This window comes from Oryx dammah, unplaced genomic scaffold (assembly GCF_014754425.2).
Source record: "Oryx dammah isolate SB20612 unplaced genomic scaffold, SCBI_Odam_1.1 HiC_scaffold_25, whole genome shotgun sequence".
In the NCBI taxonomy this organism is placed as follows: Eukaryota; Metazoa; Chordata; class Mammalia; order Artiodactyla; family Bovidae; genus Oryx; species Oryx dammah.
In genome coordinates this window covers 100,332,298-100,358,875 of record NW_024070209.1, presented here as the reverse complement: position 1 = coordinate 100,358,875, position 26,578 = coordinate 100,332,298, and the positions used below count along the sequence as shown (strand labels likewise).

Here is a 26,578-nt window from a genome sequence, read left to right as displayed (position 1 = left end):
CATAGTCAGCACACGTCTGTTCTTTCCTCTTGGGCTACTGGGTTCTGCCGCCTCCCAGATGAGCTACCACATGTTAACAGGATATTTTACTATGTTTTAAAATTATTTTCTAAACCAAGTTTTATTTCCATAAGTAAATCAAAAGGTTCAAAGGTAAAAAGCCTTAAAGAAGAATCAACAGAAGCCCTCCTCCCACCCAGGTACCCCATCTTTCCACATCAAAGAAAAGTGGAAGTGTCAGTTGCTCGGTCGTGTGGGACTCTCTGCGACCCCGTGGATAACAGCCCGCCAAGCTCCTCCATCCATGGCAAGAGTACTGGAATGGGCTGCCATTTCCTTCTCCAGGGGATCTTTCCAAGCCAGGGATGGAACCTGGGGCCTCCAGCTTCCCAGGCAGATTCTTACTGTCTGAGCCACCAGGGAAGCCCTGATCTACATCAAATGTCCTCACAAAATATGCACTTTTCTGTTCTGTTCCCTCTCTTCCTTCCTCTTATGTTTCCCTCCAGAGATCATTTTTTTTTTTAATGCACATACGTTTTCTAGAAACGTATTTTCTCTCATCCTGATTTTTTTGCACAAATGGTAAAATACTCTACATACTATTCTATGCTTTTTTCACTTAATAATATGTCCTGGAAAGCTTGCCAGATCAGTAGAAAACTGCATTTTTCCTTCTAGCCAAACAGCACTTCATTAAAGTACCATCATTTGATGGACATTTCAAGTGGCTGCTTCTAATCCTTTGCGGTTATAACGTGGCAGTGAGATCTTGTGTCACACAGGTATCACTTGCAGGGTGATCGCCCCGCAGAGGAACTGCCAGGTCAGAGGGTATCAGGCTGGTACTGATAGGCAGTGTCAGGCTGCCCTCCATAAAAGCTGTGCCAACTTTAATTCAAATAACCTCTATCATTCCTGTTAATTAAAAACAAGTACATTGAATTTACTTAAGAATATTTCAACCTCACAGAAATAGAGGCTACAGAGAGCAAAGACCCACTGTGAACAGCCCAGTGAACGGTCTCCACAAAGCCTATGGAAGGACCTTGTCTAGGTCTGAAAGGCCCTGTCACAGCCCCCACCCACCCCTCTCTGCTTGTCTGACTCCCTCCACCTCGCCCTCCCGGCTGGAGCTGCGTGTCCTGCCACACCGACTGATTGACATCCCCACTGGAGACAGAGGAAGGGGCGAGTCTTCACCTGCACGGCAACCTGACCCAGAAGGGCCCATGCTCAGAGCGGCAGAGCAGCCAGGTGTGCAGGGCAGCTGGCGCGTGGAGCTGGTGTCCACTCTCAACCATGACACGTGAGGCCTGGCAAGGCCTCGGCCGGCAGGGACGCACAGAAGACAGAGGCAACGCCAGGACAGGGCTGAGGGTAAAGATGGTGGCCTGTGCTGGTCACGGAGGAAAGGGCAGCTGTGGTCAAGCCGCTCACACCTCCACCCCTCCCCTTCCAGCTCGAGGCGTTGCCTGGTGCTGTCTACACATCGTGCTAGAAACATGCCCCCAACGCTGGAAAACCAGGAGAGTCCAGAGAGAAATCCGGATGTTTGGCTCCTTGCAAAAACATCTGCTGACCCTGGGCCCACAGCCCGGACCCCCGCCCCACCACGCAGCCACTGTACCCTGGCCTGCCCTGGGGCCGTCTCAGCGCGCTGCTCAGCACTGACCTAAGGCTCTGGACACTTCCTCCTCCCAGGCGCCCTCCGCCGTCCCTGGGCTGAACAGCCGTCTGAGTGTGTCTCCCTGTGTCAGGCGGGACACCATGGCAACAAACCCCACATAACCTCTGCCTGCTCTGGTGGACCGTCCGAAAGCAAGCAGCTCAGCTCCCAGGGCTGCGGATTTACAAACCCGGGCCGCAAGCCAGCGCCCCACACATGACACCTCGCCCCACCAGGGAGCAGGCGGGTGCTCGCTGAGTGAGGACTTGTTCCTTTAGCAGCTCAGCCAACCAGGGTGTGCAGGGCCAGCGCTGGGGTCTCCTCCGCACACCTGGGGGACTGTCTTCAGTGATAATGTTCAGTGAGACCAGAGAGCTGACACGGTCCGTAGAATCAGCACCTCCACGCCAGGCAAAGGCAGTACCTCGCTCAGCGAGGAGAGTCCACAGAGCTTCAGGCTGCCTGAACTGAACTAGGACAGTCCAGAAAAGGTACTCGTCCCTCCCACGCCCCAGTGAGACACCACACGCTCACTTACCACCTTCGTGTCCTGCTGGCTTTCCATTCAGCTGTGCCCATGACTTTGGTCCACCTGGAGCTGAATTTGTATTCTGAAAGAAGGAAGAGAATGAGAACAGGGCCAGCCCAGCAGGCTGCTGTCTATGCCCCGACCATGTCACAGCAAGGTGCCCCAAGGCTACATCGCTGTACCCACTACCATCAGCTGGGCAGGACCCAAGCACACGTGCTTGCCACATAGCCTTCCACTCAGGAAGCAGCCCGGGCTCAGGAAGCACTGGCCACACGACAGATGCAGAGCAGGCTGGAGGGCAAGCGGCCAGCCCAGGGTAACAGAGCAGAGCCAGAGCCACAGCCTGGAACACGCGCCCACACAGAGCTCCTCTGTCTTGCTCCAGGGACAAGACCAAACCCAACTCCAGCACGTGCCTTAAAAACTGTGCCGCTGCTAAGAGAATACACGTATGGGAAAGCTGACGTGCCTACTGTGTCTCTGGCCAGCCTGGCACCACTTCCCACGGCTACTGTCATCCTCCAAGGCCTGACTCCCCAAGCCCAGCCTTCTGCTCCCACCTCATCTGGGCGCGCCTTTGCTGAAAGCTCCCTACATGCAGGCCAGGTGCCAGGCACACCAGGGTCACCTGGGTTAGACACCCAACTAGGGAAGGAGGACCAGGACCTGTTTCCACCCTACCAGGGTCCAAAGCCCCTTCAGGTCCCCAACCACTGAGCTCAGCTGCCTCTCCCAGCAACATGCCTAAACAACTGAAGGTAAAGATACACAAAACCAAGCTGACGCAGCATGACGTCTCTTCACCCACTGGACTGGATCCCAGATCAAATAATTCCCTCCTTCTGTCCTCCCCTGCTGCCTCCTCCACACACGCTCAGGGCAGACGGTGGTCTCTCCAGCCTCCAAGGCAGAAATGACCAGGTGCAACAACCCATTTATCACAGACTTGCCCCCAGTGACCTGGAATGCCCATAGGCCCCCGGGAGTCTGAACAGCTGGGGGCCGGAGGTGGGCCTCCAGACCAGGAGGCATAGGCCCCAGGTCACTGCTATCCCACAGCCACCCCCTTGGGGTCTGCAGTCACAGGGCCCCTGGCCCTCGCCCACCAAGGGCACCAAACTGGAAGAGAAGGCCTATGGGGCCGGCCGAGGAAGGGTTACTAACACTGCAGCAGATCGCGTGCCCAGAGTCAAACTGCCTCTGAGACGAGGTTTCAAAGCCGGAAAACACTGGGGGCCTCTTCCTCTCACCATCTCTGCAGGAGAGGAAAGCCAGGAAGTGCCAGAGGGGCCGCGGGCTGGCTCCAGGGCAGGGGCTGATCCGGCCCCGACGGGCCCACAGCACCCATTCTCCACGGGAGCCCAGGCCCTGCGTGGCAGGGACACGGCGAGCGCATCTCCAATAGGCTCACAGAGCCAGCTCTGACACAGAGCCAGGGCTGCAGAACAACCAAGGCCCCCTACCGCACTCGGTCTCAAATCTGGGAAAGAGACACGAACTCCACGCTACCCACTGTTCAACAGGCCTCAGTGGACTTAGGCTGGTGAACATGGAGTCACATGAATATAGATTTTTTTCTTCTTCTTTTCCTCTGATTTAAAAGCACAGTTCAGTATTGGCTGGAGGAGGGTGTCCCTTTGGCAAAGCCGTGAATGTTCCCCACAGAGTGGTTCTTTTCAAGAGAGCCAGCGAGTGCCAGGTATCTGTCCAGATTTCCAGCTACCAGCTGCTAGCCTCTGTAACCCACAGACGCTGATGGACCAAGTACAATACGAGCTCTTGATTAATCATGATTTTCTGTTTAGAGAGGTGTCTGAAATGCATTGACAAATGAAGGATTATAGCTCATTATTCCACAAAGCATGTTCTGAGAAACACTAGTCCCCAGAGACAGTCTGCTAAAAGACATTTCCAAGGACAAGTAAATTCGGGAACTGCTGTCCACAATGTCCTTCACCTGGAGACCCAGGATACATCAGCATACTGAAGACACAGAGAGAAAGTCTGACGCTAAGAAAACCCATGAAGGCGCCTGCTTTGTTTTGCTTTCCAAACTCACCAGACTGTTGAACCTCCTGTGGCCTAACGCTTGCTGTCTCCTTATGGCTCTTGCTTCCGAGGAGACGCTGCAGGGCCCCGATCTAGCATGCAGCTGCCCAGGTGACTCACCTTGAGCTAAGCCAACAGGAATCCAACTAGGCATCTACATTCTATCCTGAATCGGGGGTCTTTCTTGAAAGCCACTCTTCAGGTTGGCCCCTGGAACAGGCAGGTCACACGGAGCCACCCTTCTCGGTGACGGGGTCCCCAGCACCTACCTCCTGACTGATCGACTGTGTCGGCTTCTGCAAATTGGAGACAGATTTCTGCAAACCCGGCTGCGGCAGCAACTCCGGCGGCTGAGAGGCCGTCACACTGGAACTGGACGAAGGCAGGACACACATGAGGATCAGATAGGCCATGACCTCAGGGTCCCTCCACATTCCGACCTCCTCTGGCGGATACTAATACCTCCCCCCGGCAGACTCCTAGGCTGGCCAAGAGAACAAGAAACTGGACCACATGTCAGGTCTGCTCACTGACCCCTAACAGGACGGCCAGCACAGCTGTCTGCCTTCCTGAACAGCTTCTGCCTGCAGAGACTGAAAGCCCACTGTGAACAAAGGGGCGAACAACAAAGAGACGGAGAATCTGCCATGAAGGCGGCTACAGTGGTGGGTGGAGGGGCCCCAGCCTCTCACTCCTGACCAAAGGTTCACAGCTCCTCAGGGGCTGACCGCTCTGAAACAGATTTTTTTTTTAACCTATCAGTTTGTGAAAAAATATATATGCTCAAGGTAAAAATAAATACATACAATACAGAATGTGTCACCATCTCATCCTCCAGAGAGAAACTCTAGCAGATTTTTCTACGCACGTTAGCATAGTACTTTTTAACACAAGTAGGCTAACCCCACACACACATCTCAGTATGACAACACACGTGAACCCACCGCTTTCTTCTAATGACACAGCTGGGAGGCCTAGGATGTGCCGATCTCCAGATTCTCTTCCATGACAGATAAAACCACAATGAACTTTTCTGTGTACTCCAAACACCGAGTCCCAGCAGGTGTGGTCCTCCCCACTCGGCCACCTCCCTGACCACCAGGGAGGGGGCAGCAGAGATGCAGTGCCAGCATCTGCCGCCACTACCAACGCTCTCCACCTCTCGCTGGCAAACATGCTTCAGCACACCGGCCCTGTTCAAGCTGCCCGATGCTATGCCTACGGTGTGTTAAGACTGGATAAAGGGAGGGAGCGAGGTTTTGTCCTAGCTCTCTAGAACTAGCAGTAGCAGAGGCATTTCACTGCTTACACTGAAACATGTAGCATCAGTTTCATTAGAGGCTGCAGTGTCTATGATTGACAGGAAGAGTAACATTGACATCTGCCACCCACCAGGCCCTGTGCCAAGCATGTCACCCCTGTCCTCTCGCCCCTCTCTTGTAGCCGCCCCTGGAGCCAGAGGTTATTTGTACTTCACAGGAGGACACTGATGGTCAGAAGTCAAATGGTTCCCCAGCTTCCACAAAGCTAATAAATGGCCTGGCTAGAAATCACACAGTAGTGCCTGTTCTACAAGTCACACTACACCATGAATTGGGACGATCCCTATTCAGATTGTTAGGAAATGTTTACAGTATTTGCTTATTACTGATCAATCACCTGGCCTAATAATCTGTTTACTCTCTACATCTTGTCTGAATTAACTACAGGAAGCTTTGGGCCATTTTCAATTAGAGAAAGGGACCCTGGTTGGCAGGCCGTGATCTGGGCCACCTTTACTTTCTGGGTCTGGAGTATCAGCAGCTGGACCTCAGGGAAACAGGGCACAAAGGTGGACGAGGCCAAACCGCTCCATTTCCACTGCCTGAAAAGCAAACCCCAGCAGCCGGGCTCCGCCTGCTGGCCTTTGTGAGGCCCTGTCCCTGCCTGATGCCTTCCTACCCGTCCCCAATGCAGGGCAGCTGCGCACTGACCTGGAGTGCCTGGGCCTGGCGTGGCTCTCCTCAGTGACCGGGTCGTGGGGAGGAGAGCAGCCGCCTATGTGGGGCACTGTGATCCCTCAATGCGGAAGGTTCCTCCTTCTCCACTTGGGGCCCCGCACCCAGGGACCCCAACCAAAATCAAGCACTCGGCTCTGTCCACAGTGGGTTGTTCAGGAACTGGCTCGAGTCATTGCATAAGCTCCTCTGGGAGTGATGAGGGCTTTCTTAATAAGCCACGAGGGACACTGATCACTGGGGACTAGGTGGCTCACAGAAACCCTGCCGCTTTGGCTCCAGGAGCCAGGAAGCGAGAAACAACTCAGCAGCAGGAGTAGAGGTGGAAGAGGCGTCCTCCAACTCCCGCCTACTGCCCAACCCTCGCTCTCACCTCTTTGGGTCTTGCTGGTCCTGCTTGTTTGCCCATCCTGTTCCGTCCTTGGGTACTATCACGATGTTGGGGTCGTTTCCTTTGTTTTCAGACTTCAGACTTGGCAGGTTTGCAGGCGGTGGCATGCGCCGGGCCGTGGCAACTTTCCCGAGACTTTGTAAGCCATGTCGAGGAATAACTGCAGGGGGAGGGATGGAAAGAGATGTTGCACAGGAAGTCGAGGAAGCAGAGATTCTGGGTTTACTCGGCTGCTCTTCTAAACTCTAAGTGATGATGACAATGGCAACCAAATGAAAAACAAGGGACAGATCTGCCATGAGAAGGAACTTCCCTGGTGGTCCAGTGACTTAAGACTCTGCAGTGCCAAGGCAGGGGGCTGGGTTCAATCTTTGGTCAGGGAACTAGATCCCACATGCTACAACTAAGAACCCGCACGCTGCAACTCAAGATCCTGCGTGCAGCAACTAACACCCAGTGCAGCCAAATAAATAAATCAAAATATTTTAAACAAAAACAAAAACACACAAAAGTGCTTGGTCATAACTTATAGTCACTTTACAAGCTTCAACTGTGGTGTTGGAGAAGACTCTTGAGAGTCCCTTGGACTGCAAGGAGATCCAACCAGTCCATTTTGAAGGAGATCAGCCCTGGGATTTCTTTGGAAGGAACGATGCTAAGGCTGAAACTCCAGTAGTTTGGCCACCTGATGCGAAGAGCTGACTCACTGGAAAAGACCCTGATGCTGGGAGGGATTGGGGGCAGGAGGAGAAGGGGATGACAGAGGATGAGATGGCTGGATGGCATCACTGACTCGATGGATGTGAGTCTGAGTGAACTCTGGGAGTTGGTGATGGACAGGGAGGCCTAGCATGCTGCGATTCATGGGGTCGCAAAGAGTCGGACACGACTGAGCGACTGAACTGAACTGAACTGACAAGCTCTTCATCCAGGACTTCAAAGACACAGGCTGCTGAAGCCACTGTGGAGGCTTCCGGTTATTTGTGGGCAGTAGGCTCAGGGAGTTTAAGTTTAGGACACAGTGAAGAGCCAGGCTCCAAAACCTCCGTCCCACACAATCACCAGCCCTGTGCAAGGGGAGAATGCTCTGTCCTCATGACAGCAGGACTGCGGGGACTCAGCCAAGCCTGAGCAGGGACCCCGACATTCAAAAGATTCTCAGGGGGTGTGGACAGAATCAACAGGAAATTTTCCCACCAAGTTCCGGAATAGCAGAACCACAAAAGCTAAAAAGGGTAATTCTAGTGCAAATTAAATTCCATTCTACCCATCGGGCTCAAAATAGCCAGAGCTTCAATAAGACAAGACAGATGAGGAAATAATCCTGCTACAGCAGACAGGAATAGTCCAGGGTCTGAAATAGGACATCACATAGAAGTAGAGGGTAATGGGCTCCCCAAGAACTATGGGGGTGACCCCATAGGCCCAGAAGACTGGCTTGTGTGGACCACATCTGTCTAACCAGACAGGGGACCCTACGTTTTCCTGGTCCTAGACCCAAAAGTCTCCCTAAGGGAAAGCATAGGGTACTGGGCCCCTACCCGCTCTTACCTGAGGATCTGATTGAATCTACTGATTTTCCTTTATACTTGTCAAACAGGCTGAGAGTCGAATACTTGCTTTTCCCATCCTTGCCCTTGGTTATTTGCCCCAAACGATCGGACATTGCGATGAAATGTCATCTAGTAAGGAAATTTTTCTCGGCACCGCTCCCGATCTGCCTTTGAAATGGGGGGGAAAAAAGTGTTAATCCACCAGAACCTCTCTATCCAGTGAACTGAATCCTTAGGGATCATGGATCTCCTTGAAGATGTGAGGAAAGCTTTGGACTCTGTCCCTAGAAACACGCCCTTCCCACGCAGGCAGCCTTTCTCACACTTAAAGAGCATCTTGTAGACACCGCCCCACCTCCAACGACAGGAACTCTCCCTGCCTGAAAATCAGCTGCACTCCCGCACTCAGCAGCCACAATGAGAGGTAAACTTCACACATCAGGCCCCCTGAATCAAGGACAGCTCCTCAAGGTAGAAGAACAAAGGCTCATTCCCTTGTAGCACAACAATGTAACATCACAAAAAGCTTTCCTCATGGAAAGCTGTCCATTCCCAGGATGAGCACATCCACGCCAGAGGGAAGTACACAGCCAGGAAATCACATGAAGCAGCTGGTATGGGCGCTTTTCAAACCAAAGAACCAGCACCCAGAGGGAAACACCTGTTCAGGCGCCAAGAACAGGGCATGGACGGGAGAGACAGCAGGCCCCCTTGGGGAGAGAAGCCCACGTGGGCAGTACTGCCTGCCCCCACTGGGAGAAAATCTTGCGAGGCCAACCAAGGAAGCAGCGTCTCCCTTTCCACCGGCTCCTCCAGAAGCACCTTCCTCATTCACTTTGGCATTCATCGATTTGAACACCCAGTGAGGCCACATGCCAGGCACTGAGGACCAGCAGCTCCAATGCTTTCATTCTACGCTCACCCTGGCTTTAGGTTTTAAATTTGATCGTGGGAGAACAAAAACTTGTACAAGTGACTGTAACTTCCCACTTGAATCAACGTATGGGGGAAAAAGCTAAAGCATCAACTTAGGCCTACTGATAAAATGTTTTCAATGACAAAAGGGAAGTGAAAATATCCATGACTCACAACAGGCACCTGGCAGAGCCGCTGCAGCAAGGTCATCATTTCACCCTCTTCTGAAGCCACCTCGGCCAGAGGAGCACAGCCAGTAAGCTGGGTGCGTCCGTCCTTTCATTCATGTCACGTGAAATGCGATACTCAAGCCCTGCCAGTCACTGTCTCGGGTGCAGGAACAGATAGGCACCCATTCTGTATCTGGAAACACTCCAGCACCTCGATGGACACCCAGGGCTGAGCGTCCTGAGTTGCATACGACGTGCAGGGGTCACCTACCCAGGGGTCACCCTCCTTCACGGAAGTGCCACTCTCCTCCCCACAGGACTTCAGCCACCCATGTGCAATGTGGTATGGTTTAGTTACTAAGTCATGTCTGACTCTCAGGACCCCATGAACTGTAGCCCGCCAGGCTCTTCTGTCCACGGGATCTCCAGGCAAGAATACTGGCGTTTCCTCCTCCAGAGGATCTTCCCAACCCAGGGATGGAACCCGCATCCCCTGCATTAGCAGATGGGTGGGTTCTTTACCACTGGGCCACCAGGACAGAGCCACCCAGGACAGGTACTTAACTCCCTTCCTCACTCAGATCCCGGTTTAGGCAGCCACAGCCGGCCAGGGAGAGGCCCCCACGCAGCCCAGTGCTCAGGCCCTAGGAGGCCAACTGCATGGCAGTGGCCAGGAGAGGAGAGCAGGCCCCGTGAAGGAACAAATGAGGACTGATAATCGCAAGCGCTCACCAAGACGGCCCATCAGAGCGCTCCATGCCAGCTCCCTCTCTGGTGCCTGCTCATGTGCCAGGGGCTACACACCCTCTATCTTTAAATCCCTGCCCCTAAAGCTGCACACACGGAGCTTCTGCCACAATCAGAACAGGTAATAACTAACCTCCCCAGGCTGCTTCTCAACCCTGGGCTGCAAGGCCCTGCAGGGAAGAGACTGGATCTTGTCCCATGTTAGAATGACCAGTAATTAATAATAAGCTTTCAAATGGAAAACCACCTGAAATTCTCCATTAAGACTAGATGAGATCTAATTTTCAGATGTTTCTGTCAGATAGAAGAAACAATAGAAAAGTTCCCTAGGGTAGGAACATGACCCCTCCCAATACACTCACATGCGTGCACACATCACACTATTAAACAAGAGCTCTTGAAAACTGTCCCCAAGGTGATAGCCATAGGCAGCCCCAGTCTGCAGGGTTCAGTCCAAAACATGGGTTGGCAAAATACTAGTCAGGCACCAGTCAATGGCTCATTTTCTAAGGCCCTCAAGGTAAAGATGACTCCTCCCCCCCCAACATTTTCACACTTGTTTTTAAAAAACAAAGAATATGCAACAGGACATGTGGTTGGCAAAATCTGCTGACTCTGGGTCTAAAAGGAAAAGCCCTGAACATGGGAAATCGACAGGCACCCCTGAGGAGGCCCTACACCTCCAGAAAGGGTCCAAGCAGGGGCCCCCCCGCAGAGTGGGAGCGGCCCAGGCAGAGGGGCGGGGTCTCTTATTCATCAGCAGGGGACTACTCCACTGAGGACTCTGAGCTCTCCACAAACTCCCGTGGCCTGCTGAGTAACGTAAGTGTGGATGCCCTAATTCCCAGAACCCATGAGTATGTTACCTTCCCAGCCAACAGGGACTTTGCAGGTATGATTAAATTGAGGATCCTGAAATGGACAGATCATCCTGGATTATCCAGGTGGGCTTAATGTAATCACAAGGGTCTTAGAGAGGGAGGCAGGAGGGTCAGAGTCTGAGTGGTTAACAGGAGCACAGGTTGGAGTAAGGCTCTTTAAAGCTGGAAGAGGACTAAGAGCAGAGGGGTGCAGGCCACCCGGAAAAGCTCAACAGGCCAGGAAAGCCCCCAGGAGAAACGCAGCCCTGCCGCTGCTTTGATTTCAGCCCAGCAGCATCACTGCAGACTTTCAACATCCAGAACCAGGAGAGAATGTGTCTGTTTTGTTTTCAGCCACTAGAGTTTTATGGTCATCAGTCACAGCAACAACAGAAAACTAATATATTCATTCATTCAACACATCTTTACTAGGCAGGCACTGCCATGTGTCCAAGCCCTGAGCTGGGCCTGGGACACAACCTCCGCCCCACGTCCAGCCTACACGTCTGCAGTCACAGAGCTGATTAATAAGAAGCATGTTCCAGAATGTCTCACTTTAGCACTGTCGTGGGAAATGCTAAGTCTCAGCCACATCTCTGCTGCCCCTGAACCTACAAACACTTCTAAACAAAGCCAGCGGCGCCTCCCTCCCAGCCACACGACTTGCAGGAGTACAGGTGCAGCATCACCCATTTAAATCCAGATACACTACTCCTCACTGAACTAAAAACCAAACCAACAAAGACAAGTGAAGTAAAAATTATTCATCAGACATTCTGGGCAATCAAAAAAATCAAGACTTGAACTATCACAGAATCCTGACAGTCCCACTTCTGGGAATTTATGCAAAGAGTACGAAAATACTAATTTGAAAAGACGTATGTACCCCAATGTTCAGCACAGCATTATTTACAATAGCCAAAAGGATGAATGAATAAAGAAGCTGTGATACATATACACAATGAAATACTACCCAGCCATTTAAAAAGACAAAACTTTGCCATTTGTGACAACAAGGATGAACCTTTAGGGTATAATGCTAAGTGAAATACGTCAGATGTAGAAAGACAAACATTGTATGATTTCAACTCACAGGTGGAATATAAAAATTAAACCAACAAGCAAAAAATAAATGAAACCAAAGCAAACACACAGATACAGAGACCAGTGGTGAGCAGAAAGGGAGGGACAAGGAGAGGAAGAAAGGGCAGAGGGTCATCTGTATGGTGATGGATGGAAACTCAATTTTTGTGGTCAGCATGCTCTGGGACACAAAAACGGAAACACAAAGTTGTACAGATAAAACATAAATGTTATAAACCAGTGTTACCTCGATAAAAAGTAAATCTTAAGAAGTATTCCTTAGTCCAAATTTCCACCAGTTCACTGATACAAACAGCTCTCCCTAATTCTGCATTGCCTGGGCCCGGGGGCAGAGGTCAGAGTGCACACAGGTCAGAGTGGACACAGAGCGCTCAGTGGGTCTCCTGGTGACACCACACCACTCAGAACTAACCAGTCCCCACACTCACCCCCAAAAAGCACTAGGGAACCAGAGCCTGACCGCACCCCCACCCTTGGCATCCTGGAAAAAAATAAGGAAAATATCTGAGCCAATGGGAGCTAAGAAGTGTTAATCGGTCAACAATTGTTGCTTGAATTACGTCCTCTAAATAAACTCAATCCCTCAGCAAATGCTAACCGAGCACCTACTACGTTTAGGGAATATGCTTTCTACTCCTTTTGACAAAAGCCCCTCAGCGAAGCCAAGACAGGAACGCGCTGGACTAACACCTGCTCTGAACCCACAGGCGTACTTTTTGGAAGGCCCCTTTCCCACTTTTTAACCAAGTTATGCACTTGAGTTTTCCCACACAGACTGAGGGACCACAGCCAGATTTCACAAATGCCAACAGGTTCTAAAATCAAACATACCCAATGTTAATAACCCACGGCCATGAAATTATGCAGTTTATTGTCAAAGCAGCGTCTCACCACACATCGGAATTGGATTCTGCATTGCTACAGAAATCTGGGGTGCTAACAGGCAATGCAACTGAGTCCCCATTGCTATGGAAACAGCCCCTGTGGGGGAGGGGGCCTGATACTCGTTCACCATAAGGCTCCACAGAGTGCACAGATGGACGTCCTTCAGGCCCAATTCCCCCTCCAGCAGGGCGGGCCAGTTACACACAGCCAGCCTGAGGAAACTCCAAGAGGCCGCCTGGGGCCCACGGAGCAACAACTACTGGTATTTACCTGGCCCTTCACAAAGCAAGGTCACAGACACCAGCCTCATGCAAGGGTTCTTTGCATGAAGACTTCACTGAACAAACACCAAATACAAATAAAATCATTCTGGTTTCCCCACCAGCACACCCAGGTATCCATCTCCTCCAAGAATCGGGGTCATGTCGAGGGCCCAGCTCTGCTCCACCTGCGTCTCTGGCTGCTCTGCCTACCCCTGGGTTTTCACAAACATCAGGCCCAGAATACTGTTAGTGTGGCTTTATCCAGCTTATGAATATCTGCTGAGTTTCTGGTCTGTCAACACACAGGCAAAGATTACACAAGGGCTCGACTAGCCTGTCAGATGGCAGAGACAAACACATGGGTGTGGCTCGTGAGGCTGGGAGGCCAGAGAACATGCTTCTGGTGGGTCAGGGGCATGTCCGTTCAGCCTGGCTCGTTGGGGACGAACCAGTGGAGACTCCAGGTTCTGTGGGTGGCACAGAGCAAGCCGGGAGCCCAGCCAACACCCCAGGCCCTGCCTGGGTCCCCGGGCATTCTCACCCAGAAAGAAAGAAGGAAAAAAAGCACCCCAAATCCATGTGAAGACAACTTTAGGGGAATGAAGAAACGGACATCTTAAATCCGGGTCTGCCTATTCTGGCAACTTTCCTAAAAGTGCCGAGAGGAAAGGCTCTATAAGAACAAAGGAACCAGAAAGATTCGCCAACAAAGGCAACTTAGTCCAGGCCCCGCCCCTCCAGACAGTAGTCCCAGCCGTCAGGTCACCAGAAGACGCTTGCTCTCATACACCAGAGGGAGGACCTCCCAGCTTCCAGCTTATAAAAAGCCGTTTCCAAGTAATAGGATTCATTTCACTTCCACTTGGGTACTAGCCAGCGGCAGACGCCCGCCCAGCCGGGGACTCCCCGGGCTAGCGCTCAGGGCGAGCTGGGCACCCGCTGACACTCACTGTCCTCCATGCTCAGAAGACACCACGGTCATCAGCCCGCTTTACAGAGAAAGACACTACATTATGGTCAGGACAGAGCAGTAAACCGCCCAGGGGCACAGGCCATTGAGTGCTGGGGCAGGCCTGGAGTTGGGCGGGGACACCTGGCTGCAGACTCTGTGTCCGGGGACCCTGACTCCAGGCTGCTGGGGCTCGGCCGGGGGGACAGCAAGCGCCCCAGCCCAGCCATGTGGCAACCCTGCCTCAAAGGGTGCCTCCCAGGCGACTGCACAGATGACGAGGCTAGACAAGGAACATTTTCTACACGCCAACGCTGCTGGCCAACAACAGCCAGCTTTACATCGGGGCAAACCCAGGCTTTCACAGGTGTCCCTGAGTCTGGCAACATTTGGGTAAACCTCTGCTTTCCTGAGCAGTCCTCAATCCTGAGGACACCTGGAGCCAGCACCACATGGCTCTTTCCTCTAGTCACCGACAAGGAAGGGCCCACTGCGTGCTCAGAGAGGAGGGGGTCCCCGGGGAAGACCCACAAGCCACAAGAACAGTGTACTCAGCCTAGGTGCCACAGCACCAGGCACAAGCAGAAGCCCCCAGCCTGGGCTGAGGAGAAAGGGAAGAAAGATCCCACTGCCACACAGAACACACCAAAAAGCATGAACCGTTCCGGAATGGAAGCAGAGAGCGGGGCTGGATAAACAGGTCAGGAAATAAGCAGGTCTGGAAAGGACATGGTCACCAGACAGTATGCTTGTCCAGTCTCAGTCAGAACATAAAGAACCATCACCACACAATCCAGGATGAGATGAATAAATAATCCCATCCTTCTCCAACATGTCAGCGTCTGTGGAAAAAGAACGTTAACACAGGGGTAGGTGCCAACCACCGAGTTCAAGTTCTCAGATGTGTGCTGCCCACTCTGTGGCTGCCAAGGGGTTACTCAGTGCTGGGCATGTAGAGGCGACAGAGACCCCAGCCCGCCCTCCAGAGCAGGCTCCACAGTGCCTTCTGCGGAGGGCCAGACTGAGCGTCTCCGGCACACGCCAACCACTCTGCCCTGCGCTGCTGCGACCAGACAACAGGAAGCAGCAGAGCTGGGTTCCAGCTAAACTCCATTCACCGAAACAAGAAGGGGGCCAGAGTTGGCGGCTACAGCCAGCAGACCCCTAGTCTAAAGGGAGTAGTAGATATGGAAATGGACTCAACAAAAAGGGGTTCATGTATGCCCCAGGATGTGCTGGGGGGTGGAGAGTGGGGGGCCCCACCTGGGTTTGCAGGAGAGCTTCTGCTGTCTCGCCCAGCGACAGCACCACCAACTCCATACCTCCAGCTTTCAGTGGCTCCCTTCGGGGCCCCAGTCAGAAAATCAGGTTGGCCTGCCAGAAGCAGGGGACCCCCCCCCAACATTTCTCCAGGCCCCAACAGGCAGGAGCTGGCCCACCTGCAAAGCTGGAGCTCAGGCCCAATCATCCCACCTGCGGGAGCCCCAGGCAGGTGAGGTTTCTGCAGGACAGGCGTGAGGTATGTCTGCAGAACACAGCACACACCTCCACAGGCAGGAGAACAGGCAGAAGGAAAGCAAAGGCCCGAGGGACACAAAGGGGAGGACGATGCGGGAGAGAAACACCCCCCCAGGAAAGAGCACGCTCAGGAAGCCAACGCAGTGAAACAGGAAGGCAGTAAGGGCGACGGCCGAGCTGCAGGGCCTAGAGCCCTTCCCCACCCCCACTTCTCCGGCACACTTTGGGGTCTGCAAGCCCCGCCCCTGCTTCCCTGAACCCCGTCCAGCCCTAACCACCCCCTACCAGAACCAAACCAGGTCACAGGCACCTGCTCAGACACCTTCAACCTCATCCTGATGCTCGCTGGAGGGTCAAATCCAGGACAAACAGGCGACCCCACACCCCTACCACTCTCGTCCCCACCCCACCCCTGCTGCTCTCCTCTCTCCAAACTCAGGTCGCATGTCACCTCCACACTGGCCGGTTTCCCTGTGGATTTACTGAGATGAACACCCTGCTATGCACCTCAAAGGTCTGGCATCAGGAAAAAACGAATGAAGAACACAACACATGCGACCCAGGGCTCTCCCGCAGGTTGGACCCCAGGCTCAGCACCACCACTGGCCCTGCAACACTACTCAATCTTCCGACTCCTCTGCGGCCAGTGACGCCTCCAGCTTCCTGCCTACCTCCAGGCTTCAGGGACCTGACCCCTCTCTGCGGTCTCACAGCCTAAGGACCCTGACGGCAGAGAGCAGACCTTCAAACCAAGACCGAAAATTCACGGGGGCTCAGGATCTGCCTGTGGACACCTTTAATTAATTCTTGGGAGACAGAGATGTGCTTTAATGCTCAGAAACCCTGGAGATCAACACTCCACTGCGACCGCATTTTGAACAGCACTGAGCTGCCCCGGTTTCAAGGCATCCCACGTGAGGGAAGTAAGCAGGGGCATCCAAGGCAGCCACACGCTGGGGTGAGGACAGACTTGCAGTGGACAGCCCTGGTCCTGCTCATTCATTTATCCCCAACATGTCTGAGTAACAAGGAATAGATGCTGGATACAAAAAAAACGTGAAGCTTAAAAAACAAAATGAAAAATGATCACCGCCACCCAGTTCCCAGCCAGACTGCTGGGCCTCTCGACCAGCACAAGTCACCGGGACGCAGGGGCCACCGGGCTGCGATGCCGATTGTCTGCCTCCTGCTACTCTTCCATTGTGGTTTTGTTTCCTACTTCAAGAGTTCAGCAACAGAAGTCAAAAACTACTATCTAAATTCTAAACAGATCTTCGTTTAAAAAAATTATGAAAGTGATTTTAAGGAAAGCTTAGAGAATATTGCAGACAAGCTGAGCACAAGCACTGGAGGCCGCTGTCCCAGCCAGCCGCGCCTGTCACTCTCCCCGCCCCATGCGGCCACCAGCAACTGTGTTTACACCCAAAGCCCTTCCTGTAGGAATGACGTCACCCGCAGCAGCTGGAGTCTGGGCACTGGAAGCAAGCGAGAGGACTAACTGGCAGGAAGTGCTTTTCTTTAGCCCAGGAGACAGCATGCCTTCCAACCTTGCCAAACCTCAGGACCTCACAGATCCACTGCTGAAAATAGAGGATGGGAGAGAGAGAGAGGGAGAGAGAGAGAGAGAGAGATTGGCTCTATCACCAGAGAGCAGTGACTGCTGCCGCACGGGCTCTGGGGGCAAGCCCTCCCCACGAGGACCAATTCCCTCCAGCAGGCAGCAGCTCTCTCCACACAGACTGAGAGGATGGAAGGAGCCTGTGAGCCCAAACCCCGCTGTGGGGACAGAAGATCTACTTGGAAGGCTGTTGCAGAGACTAGAGATAGTGGTCCCAAGGTGCAATGGAGACCTCTGTGGCAGAGCAGAAATCCACCAACAGGTCTGGTCACTCCCTTACCCCCACCCACCCTGCACCTTCAGGGTCCCTCCCTTCTCAAGAGAACAGAGAGCTCTCTAAGGACATGGTGCCAAATGACCAGACGTCCCAACCCACCCTTTCTTCAGGGACTTGCAAACCTCTGCAGCCACAACTGCAAAGGCTAGATGTCCTAACGCTATGAGACAACCACCACTGATCACGTGGAAAAAAGCAGCTGAGTGGTGTCATCGACAAACACACACAATTACACATACGTACATAAACGTGACTGTATACCTATCTACATGTGCACACACATCCCAGAAATGACCCTTCATTCAATTTCACTTGATTCACAGAAACTCTTTAAAAAGTAGGGGTGTTCTGGCTAAACACAGCATAAAGACCACAGGCATTTATGGCTCATCTTTCCAAAACCCTCTAAAAAACGACAACAAAGAGAACCCAAAAGACAGGGACAACTTTAGTAAAGAACAGACATGAGTCGTAACAAACAGGAGATTAAAGGATCCTAGAAACTGAGGACTCCAGAGAGCTCAGGAAGTGCGAGGAGCTCTGGGCGCCCTGTAAGACTGCAGGGCTGGGGCGGGGTGGGAGGAGGGGAGAAGATGTTAGAGCTGGGAGCACTTGCAGAAAGGCTGTATGTACAACAGCCAGCCTCCCACGTCAGCTCCCTCTTCCCCTCCTCTCTGGATAAATTAAGAGAAGTCTAGACTGGAGAACACCAGGTCAAAGAGGGTGGTGGGAGTGAGGAAAGGAGCCAAAAACAGAAGCTAAGTGAAAACCTGAGGCCCAGGCCCTGAGGGCCTGAAACTCCCTCTGCAGTTAGCCTCACAGGAGAGAGGGAGACAAACAAGACTGCCTCCCTCGAGGTCTCCACACTCCTGGCAAAGAAGGGGTCTTCTCAAAAAAGGCAGGCTCTTGGGGACTCAAGAATAAAAGGATGGCTTCTCACTCACCCACCCCACCCCCAAGAGCTCCTTCTGACCCACCCACCAGGTTTTCCAATCAGCTGTGCTCATCTGAGACCGCAACTGAAAGACAAACCAAACAAAGGAGCCTGGAGGAAACACAGTCCCGGGAACCAAAGGTATTTTTTTTTTTTTTAATTAATGTCCTGAGGAAATTAAGAGAAGATGCTGCGTGCACACATCAGGACTTTTTTTCTCTTAAGGGGCAATCAGAAAACAGGAAAAAGCCCGAGGACGAATTTAAGACAGGACAGCCAAAACCCCACCCATAATGTCAGGTTAATCATGAGAAAAGTACCAGACAAATGACAACTAGGAGCATTCTACAAAATATCTCTTCGAAACTCTCAAGGCCACTGGAGACAAGGGAAACCTGGTAACTGTCACAACCTAAGAGAACCCAAAGGTGACAACTAAACGTTGTATCCTAGAACAGAAACACTGTATCCCAGAACATTAGGCAAAAATCAAGGAAATGTGAATAAAACAGACTTCAATGTATAAATACTGGTTAAGTAGCCAGGACAAATGGACCATAATAATGGAAGATCTTTTTAAGAGAAACTGAGAGCAGAATACACAGAACCTCCAACTTTTCTATAAATCCAAACTATTCTTACAGATTTTAACTTTCACATCAGTGGCAGAAATGCAAGACAAAGGATCTCTCAGAAAAATTAACAAGGGGGATAAATGAATACTAGTCTCTACTCCTACCCCAAATTAGATTAATCCAAGGGTCCAAATTTAACTAAGATTTCCAGAACCACAAGAGGAGGGAAATTATCAAATAAAAGTTACACAACAAATTCCCAGAGCTGAAGTATACAAGACTGCAAGGACCTGCCAAGTGCTCAGAGAAATGGGTGTAAAAAGAACACAAGGTACAACGGGCAATTTCAGTACATTAGGGATAAAGACAAGAACCCCAAAGCTGCCAAAAGCCAACCATCACCCGCAAAAAAGGTCCCAGGGAGGAACAAAGGGAATGGCAGTGAGTCCTCATGAGCCAGTGACTTGACTCTCCTGAGCATCATTAACCCTCTATCCAGCTGACCGAGCCAAGTGTGGGGATGGAAGGACGTTTTCAACTCGTGACACAAGGCCACGAAGCATTCCCGTTCTTAGAAAGCTGCAGGGAAAGATGCTCCAGGAGCAAGTGGCAAATAAATGCAGTAGCCGTTCCCGCCTGGATGCCAGCTCTCCCTTCTTCCTGTCTAGAGGAGGGACCTAGTCCTCCCCCAGGCAGACAAGAGGCCTGAGAGGCTGGCCCATACCCAGCTGGGCGAGGGGCACGCCTGGTCTAAGGGAAAAACTCAGCCTCCTTACCAGTGACCCACCTGGTTCATCAGGGACACCCCACACAGGACCAACACCCAGAGCCTGCCCACCTCTGGAGTTCTTATTTGAGCCAATAAATGTCCTTATTGTTTAAGACAGCTTAAGACAGTTGCTGTTACTCGATGCTCACGCTCCCCAACCAATGATACACACAGGATGCAAGAGACCAGGGATCCAGCACAGAGGGACCAGACCCAGAGGGACCACCACCCAAGGCCCAAGGTGGCAGCCGCACTACAGCAAGAGCGGACCGGCCCTGATGAGAGCGGGGCAGGGGTCCCCAGGGCAGACAGAGCCGGCACGTCCTCTCAGGCAGCTGGGCAACTGCAGACCACTGTGCGCTGCCTTTTATTGGCGCATCTGTGATCAAGTGCTCCAGAATACAGGAAGTTCAAAGTGCACTTCAATTTATAAATCTTTCCTATTTTGGTGGTGCTTTCTGTATCCTATTTAAAGAATTTTGTCTTCTCCAAGATCATAAAGATAATTCTCCTGTTTTATTCTAGAAGCTGTTTTCTCTTTCATGTCTAGCTCTGTAATCTACCTAAAACTGATCCTGGATAGGATTTGGGGTTGAAAAATTCTCCCCCCACCCCCATACAGAGAATCCAACTTTCCCAGTTCTTTTTATTTAATGTTATGTTTTTTAAAAAATGTTGGCCACACCCATGGCATGTGGAACCTTAGTTCCCCAACCAGATACTGAACCCATGACCCCGTGTTAGAAGGCTGAGCCTTAACCCCTGGGCCACTGAGGAAGTCCCCTCCCAGTACTTTTGAAAAGGTCACCCTTCCCATTTGTTATGTGGCACCTTTGTCACAAATTAAGTGACTATTCATACACAGTCTGTTTCAAGATCAGTTCTATTCTATCCATCTATTTGTCTATCCTTCTACCAACACTGCGATGCCTCACTTACTGTAGTTCTTACCAAGTCCTCACATCTAGTACTGTGTTCTTCAGTACATCAGCTGGGTTCTTCGAGGGTGCTTCGATTATCCTTGGCCTTTGATTTTCATTTCAATTTCAGAAATCGGTCATGGAATCCTGAGAGCAGTGTGGGGAGAGCTGACACAGCCTGATGACAAGCGCTGCAGTGTGGAGGACACTGCGCCTGCCCCGCGGCGGGCATGGCAACAGCTAGCATCTCTGAAAACAGGCAGCCATCCACCCAAGCCAAGCGAGGGTCTCCCCTGTGACCTGGCAGTTCCACTCTTAGGTATGAACCCAAGAGAACACATACTCACACGCATGAAAGATGTGTCAGAGTGTTAATGACAGCCAGCACTATTCGGAATAGCTCAAAATGGAAACAAGCTAAAAAATCTATCACTACTAGAATCAACAAATACTATATTCACATGAAAGTGAAACTGAAGTTGCTCAGTTGTGTCCAACTCTTTGCGACCTCATGGACTGTAGCCTACCAGGCTCCTCCATGGGATTTTCCAGGCCAGAGTACTGGAACAGGTTGCCATTTCCTTCTCCAAGGGATCTTCGCGAGCCAGGGATCGAAACCAGGTCTCCCGCATTACAGGCAGACGCTTTACTGTCTGAGCCACCAGGGAAGCCACTCTATTCACATAACAGAATATACTATTTAACAATGAGAAGGAATAGACTGATGGTAACTCGGCTTACCGTGGTGATCTTTTGAAATGTGGAAAAATACTGAATCACTATGCTGTGTACCAAGAACCAATACAGTGCTGTGGGTCAATTAAACAAAGTACCAGTAATTAAGTAACTAAGTAACTATAACTCATTCACAGAAAAAGAGAGCAGATATGTGCCTACCAGAGGGGAGTGGAGAGGGAAAGGATGAAGGTGGTCAAAAGGTACAAATTTCCAGTCACAAGATAAGTAAGTCCCAGGGATGCAATGTATAACACGTAAACATAATTAACACTACTGTATGTTATATATGAAAATCTGTTAGTAAATCCTAGGAGTTCTCATCAGGAGGAAAAAAAGTTTTTTCTATTTCTTTAATTTTGTTATCTGTACGAGATGACGTTGGCTAAACGTACTGTGGGTAATCATTTCACAGTGTATGAAAGTCAAGTCACTATCCTGTACACCTTGTCAATTATATCTCAATAAAACTGGAAAAAAAGATAAATGAGAAGGAATAAACTCACACACAACTACACGGGTGAAACTCACAAATACGTGTAACAACACTGATGAAAGAAGCCAGACACAAAAGCAGAATGAAGAGTCATTTTTACATGGGTAGGAAGTACACTCCACAAAGAAAATATAACTGTCATGAACCTATATTTATAGAATAATTTTTTAAAAAAATCACTATAAATAGAGAACATTGGAAAACACAGAAATCTCTAAACCTTGGTCTTAAGTAAGATTTGATCTAAAGCCCACTCAAAACAGAAACTCATGAATCATGTGAAAAGGTACATCAGCAAACATGTTCAAAACGTTTCTCTATGTGTGACTTTAAGGAAAGCCCCAAATCCTGAAAGAGCAAAAATCTCTCAGCTCGGTGCAATGAAACAAGATGTAACGAAAGCAGAAGTAACAATAATGCTATCCGCTGGAAAACCTAAAACTCCCTCTTAAAAAACTTTTGACTCAAAGGGGAATTCAAAATCATAGTTGCAGGATACCTAGAAAATAGCACAGATGGAGAAAAGAACACCACACATGAAACAAAGACAAATTTGTACTCAGAGGAAACTTAATCTAAAAACTTAAAATTCCTAACAGAAAAGAATGAAATTAAGCATCTGATAAGAAGTCAGAAAAAAGACACAACTGAATGAGAAGGCAAGCAGAAACAATTAACAAAGAAAACAGCCAAAAGTAACTTAATGAGCATATTTGAATAAAGCTGAAATTTAAAACAGGAGTTCTTTGGAACAAAAAATAAAATAGCCACTTAGAGAAAAGTACTTGCACCCTCAATTACAGACAAGACATCAAAGCTCAGGGAAGTTAAATGACTGGCCCAAGGTCACTAGCTTCAGGTTAAGGCACAGCAAAACCTCAACTTGAACCCAGTCAAGTCTGACATCCAGGAGTGCTGGGCACTGGAGAAACACCTGCTACTGTGATTACAGGGTCCACGCTGGCCACCAAGGGGCCCAGGCCCAAAATAAAAGGCCCACAGTTCTCCCAGGCTCTGTCCGTACCCCTGGGGCCATGGTACTGTGCAGGGAGAGTCTGGCCCAGGGTGGAGTGGGGTCTGAGCAGGAAAGCATCAGGTAAAGAACCCCACTCTTAATTTAGGGTCCAACGGGCACATGGTGTGTGCCGGCTACAGGCTCCTCACCCACTGGGGTCTGCCTTGTGTCTCCCCAAGCACAGCACTTGGCTCAATGGTTCCAGTGACCATCGTCCTAATTGCTGATCTACTTAAAAAAAAAAAAAAAAAAAATTGCTGATCTACTTAAAATTCTTACAGCTCCTTCTTTCACGGGCAGTGGGGTCAGTCCCTGTTCACCTAGCTCAGCGGCACACTGGCTTAAGCTGAAGCCTGAGAGAGGACTCGGCTAGAAATCCATTTGCAATCTGCAGAGAGCTACTGGCCTATCCCACCTTTTCAACATGCAGTTCACTTAGCAAGTAGAAAAAAATTTTTTTAATAAAAAACTTAAGGCAATTTCAACATACAGCCAGGGATGGACAGCTGGATGGATGTTCCACACAAAGGTCTCCCTGCCCAGGGTCAAAACTTAGCAAGGACCTGGCAAATAAAAGAAACACAGGACACACAAGCTCTATTTCCGTTTCTCCTTCCTTTTCTGCCTCCAAATAATGGCGAATTATCAAGCGAGAAGCACTCTGCAAATGCCACTGCAATCTATATTGTAAAATCTGATTTAGCAGAGAACAGAAGTTGGAGATGGCATTTGTATTGGATTGTTCCTTTGAACCAGCTCAACAGAGCAATTTCTGAGGACCAGTGATATATAAACAGACATGACTGAATTGATTGGATTCCTGTGACCCCCATCAGGGCCCCGGAACCAGGAGGTGAGGCACTTGGGGTGAGTCTGAGCAAGACTCAGAGCCTGGATGATGCACTACCAGGAAAGAGCCAGTAAGGCACCAATCCGCACCAACCCAGGGGTCTGGCCCATAGGTACGTGTCTTCATTTGAATTTATATGGGTTACCTCTGTAATTAGTTATCTCTGTTAACTAACAGGTATTTCTAATACACATTCAGTGTAACAAATTCAAATGATCCTAAAATAGGCAAAACAAGTCAATCCAACTCAAAAGGTAACAATGTGAACTTGGTGGATGCTGTGTAAAGCTATCAGCAGTTTTTTTTGTGGTCTTGGGTTTTTATTCTATAGATGAGGGTTGTTACTGTATCATGCAGAAACTTGCTTTCTTTTATTATTGCTTGCTTTCTTTTTATTAGACGTGTGGTCTATTTTTTTTCCCAAGAAAATGCATACCACCCTGAGACTCTTAATGCCTGCCCAGTATTTCACTGCACATTTGTGCCACATTTGTTTACCCATGCTCTCCAGACATGTAACTTATTTCCAACCTCGTCCTGTGACAAATAATGCTACAGCTAACGTCCTGCTACATATAACTTTACACGTGGGCCAATACTCCTGTACTGTCTGACATTTCTACGAAGCCTATTTTTAGTCTGTGCCCAAAGAACCGCAGGGCAGACAGAGGTGAGGAAGGAGAGAACTGGGACGCCATCCAGAGAAACCAGCAGGGCTCAGACCCCAGACCTCTATCATCAGGTTTATCACATGGGAAGCCCTCCAGCAGCTCATGCCCACGGGGATGTGGCCCACAGCACCCTTAGCACAGACCCTGTCTTCCTCAGGCAGCCCTCCTCCACCCACCGCCCTCCCCAGCTTCAGGCTGCAAACGGCCCCAGAGGAGGCTTGTTAGCATACAAAGCATTCCACCTGGAGGGCAACACCTCCCTCTAACCCGAGCAGGGAATTACTCCACCAGGCTGGCAGAATAGTAATTACAGCTGTGCAGAGGATCCTGCCAACAACGCTGGGGTGGCCGTCTTCACTGTGGCCCCCGTAGATGAGGGAGTGGAGGCTGAGAGGTGAAGGACCAGGCCAAAGTCGCATCACGCCCTCTCGCACTCTATCATGCCCATTCAGAGCTAAGCCATGTGCAGCAGGGTGTGTGTGCTGTGACAGAGATGGTCCATCAATAACTAAGCACCCAATATACTGAAGGCAGGGTTTCCCTGGTGGCTCAGATGGTAAAGAATCTGCCTTCAATGCAGGAGACCCTGGGTTTGATCCCTGGGTCGGGAAGATCCCCTGGGGAAGGGAATGGCAACCCACTCCAGTATTCTTGCCCTGAGAATACCATGGACAGAGGAGCCTGGTGGGTTACAGTCCACGGGGTTGCAGAAGAGTCAGACACAACTGAGTGACTAACACACATACTGAAGGCAGGGGCTAAAACGGCCGGGTTGGTTTCAACGCTCTCCAACAAAGTCCAAAGGACTATAGCCCGGGAACCCGTATGCCATTTATTCTCCAAGCCTCAGACTCCAGAAGAAACCCAGGACAATGACAGTCCAGGGCCACCAATCAGGCAAGACCAGGTCTGAAAAGGAAGAACCCCAAAAAGGAGGGCCAAGCGTTGCCCAGGGGCTTTCAGGAGGATGCCAATCTGTCTTTTTGGCACTGGAGAGGAGCCATGCGCCCGGGTGCACACAGGCTGACTTTCAGTTCAGTTCAGTCGCTCAGTCGTGTCTGACTCTTTGCAACCCCATGAATCGCAGCACGCCAGGCCTCCCTGTCCATCACCAACTCCCGGAGTTCACTCAGACTCACGTCCATCGAGTCGGTGATGCCATCCAGCCATCTCATCCTCTGTCGTCCCCTTTTCCTCCTGCCCCCAATCCCTCCCAGCGGGTTATTAATGAGAACTGGCTCTCATGGGACCAGCCCCCTCCAGACAGAGCTCTGCTCTTGCAGCCCCCGTTGCCAACTATCACAGACTGTGCTGCCCCTTCCCGACAAGGCCACGTCACAGAGCACACGCCCACCTTGCCCCCGCTCCCCGGACTCCCCACGCCAACACCTTATCACTCGCCTGACGCTCTGCGGAGCGAAGCGCCTGGCAAACGCTACGCTCTGCTGCTGCCAGACACGACCGCCCCGGCACGACGACTCACCCAAGCGGAGAGAGCGACCATGGCCCTTTCTAGGCAGGAAAGGACCAAAGTGACGGCGCTGGGGAGCCACATTCAGCATGTCTGAAGCATATACACTTAAAGGGAGGCTCCTGTCTCCTGTTTCCCGGTGGTCACGTCAGGGCAAGAACTCACAGGTGGTTAAAACATCCCCATTACTAGAAAACGAAATTATTTAAGACGGCACTCATCTCTCAATCTGAAGGAGAGAGCACCTGCAAGGGTGACTTGTTTCCTACTCTGTGCACTTTCTGGAGTGTCTGGGGCGTGTGTAACGGGCCTGTCCTGTCACTCACTTCATTGCATTCTTTAGCGTTTAGGTAAACTGAGCTGTGAGAACCCCTGCTGGCTCAGTCAGCAAGGAATCTGCCTGCAATGCAGGAGACCTGGGATCGACCCCTGCGTGGGAAAGATCCCCCAGAGAAGGAAATGGCACCCCACTCCAGCGTTCTTGTGGGGATAATCCCACGGACAGAGGAGTCTGGCGGGCTACACTCCATGGGGTCGCAAGGGTCAGACACGACTGAGCGACTGAACCACCACCAAACCTGGCGGTACGGAATCAACACGGCGTCCTGCTTCTGAGCTGACCAGGTGCCATCAGCACAGCAACCC

The 26,578-nt window shown here is 51.0% G+C and overlaps 1 protein-coding gene across 16 annotated transcripts in view; it reads right to left on the bottom strand.

Moving 5' to 3' along the window:
- Window positions 1-26,578, bottom strand: part of PRRC2B (proline rich coiled-coil 2B) — an 84,441-nt gene that overhangs the window by 48,474 nt on the left and 9,389 nt on the right. For 15 of the 16 annotated variants that reach the window (XR_005718477.1, XM_040225412.1, XM_040225423.1 and 12 more), the window contains exons 2-5: window positions 8,190-8,359; window positions 6,621-6,798; window positions 4,520-4,622; window positions 2,208-2,280 (exon numbers count right to left, since the gene is read on the bottom strand). Coding sequence is in view for 15 of the 16 variants with exons in the window: in XM_040225412.1 (XP_040081346.1) it covers window positions 2,208-2,280; window positions 4,520-4,622; window positions 6,621-6,798; window positions 8,190-8,304 (469 nt within the window). In the remaining variant the exon portion in view is untranslated. The remainder of the gene's footprint in view (window positions 1-2,207; window positions 2,281-4,519; window positions 4,623-6,620; window positions 6,799-8,189; window positions 8,360-26,578) is intronic. The other variant, XM_040225413.1, reaches the window with a different exon arrangement.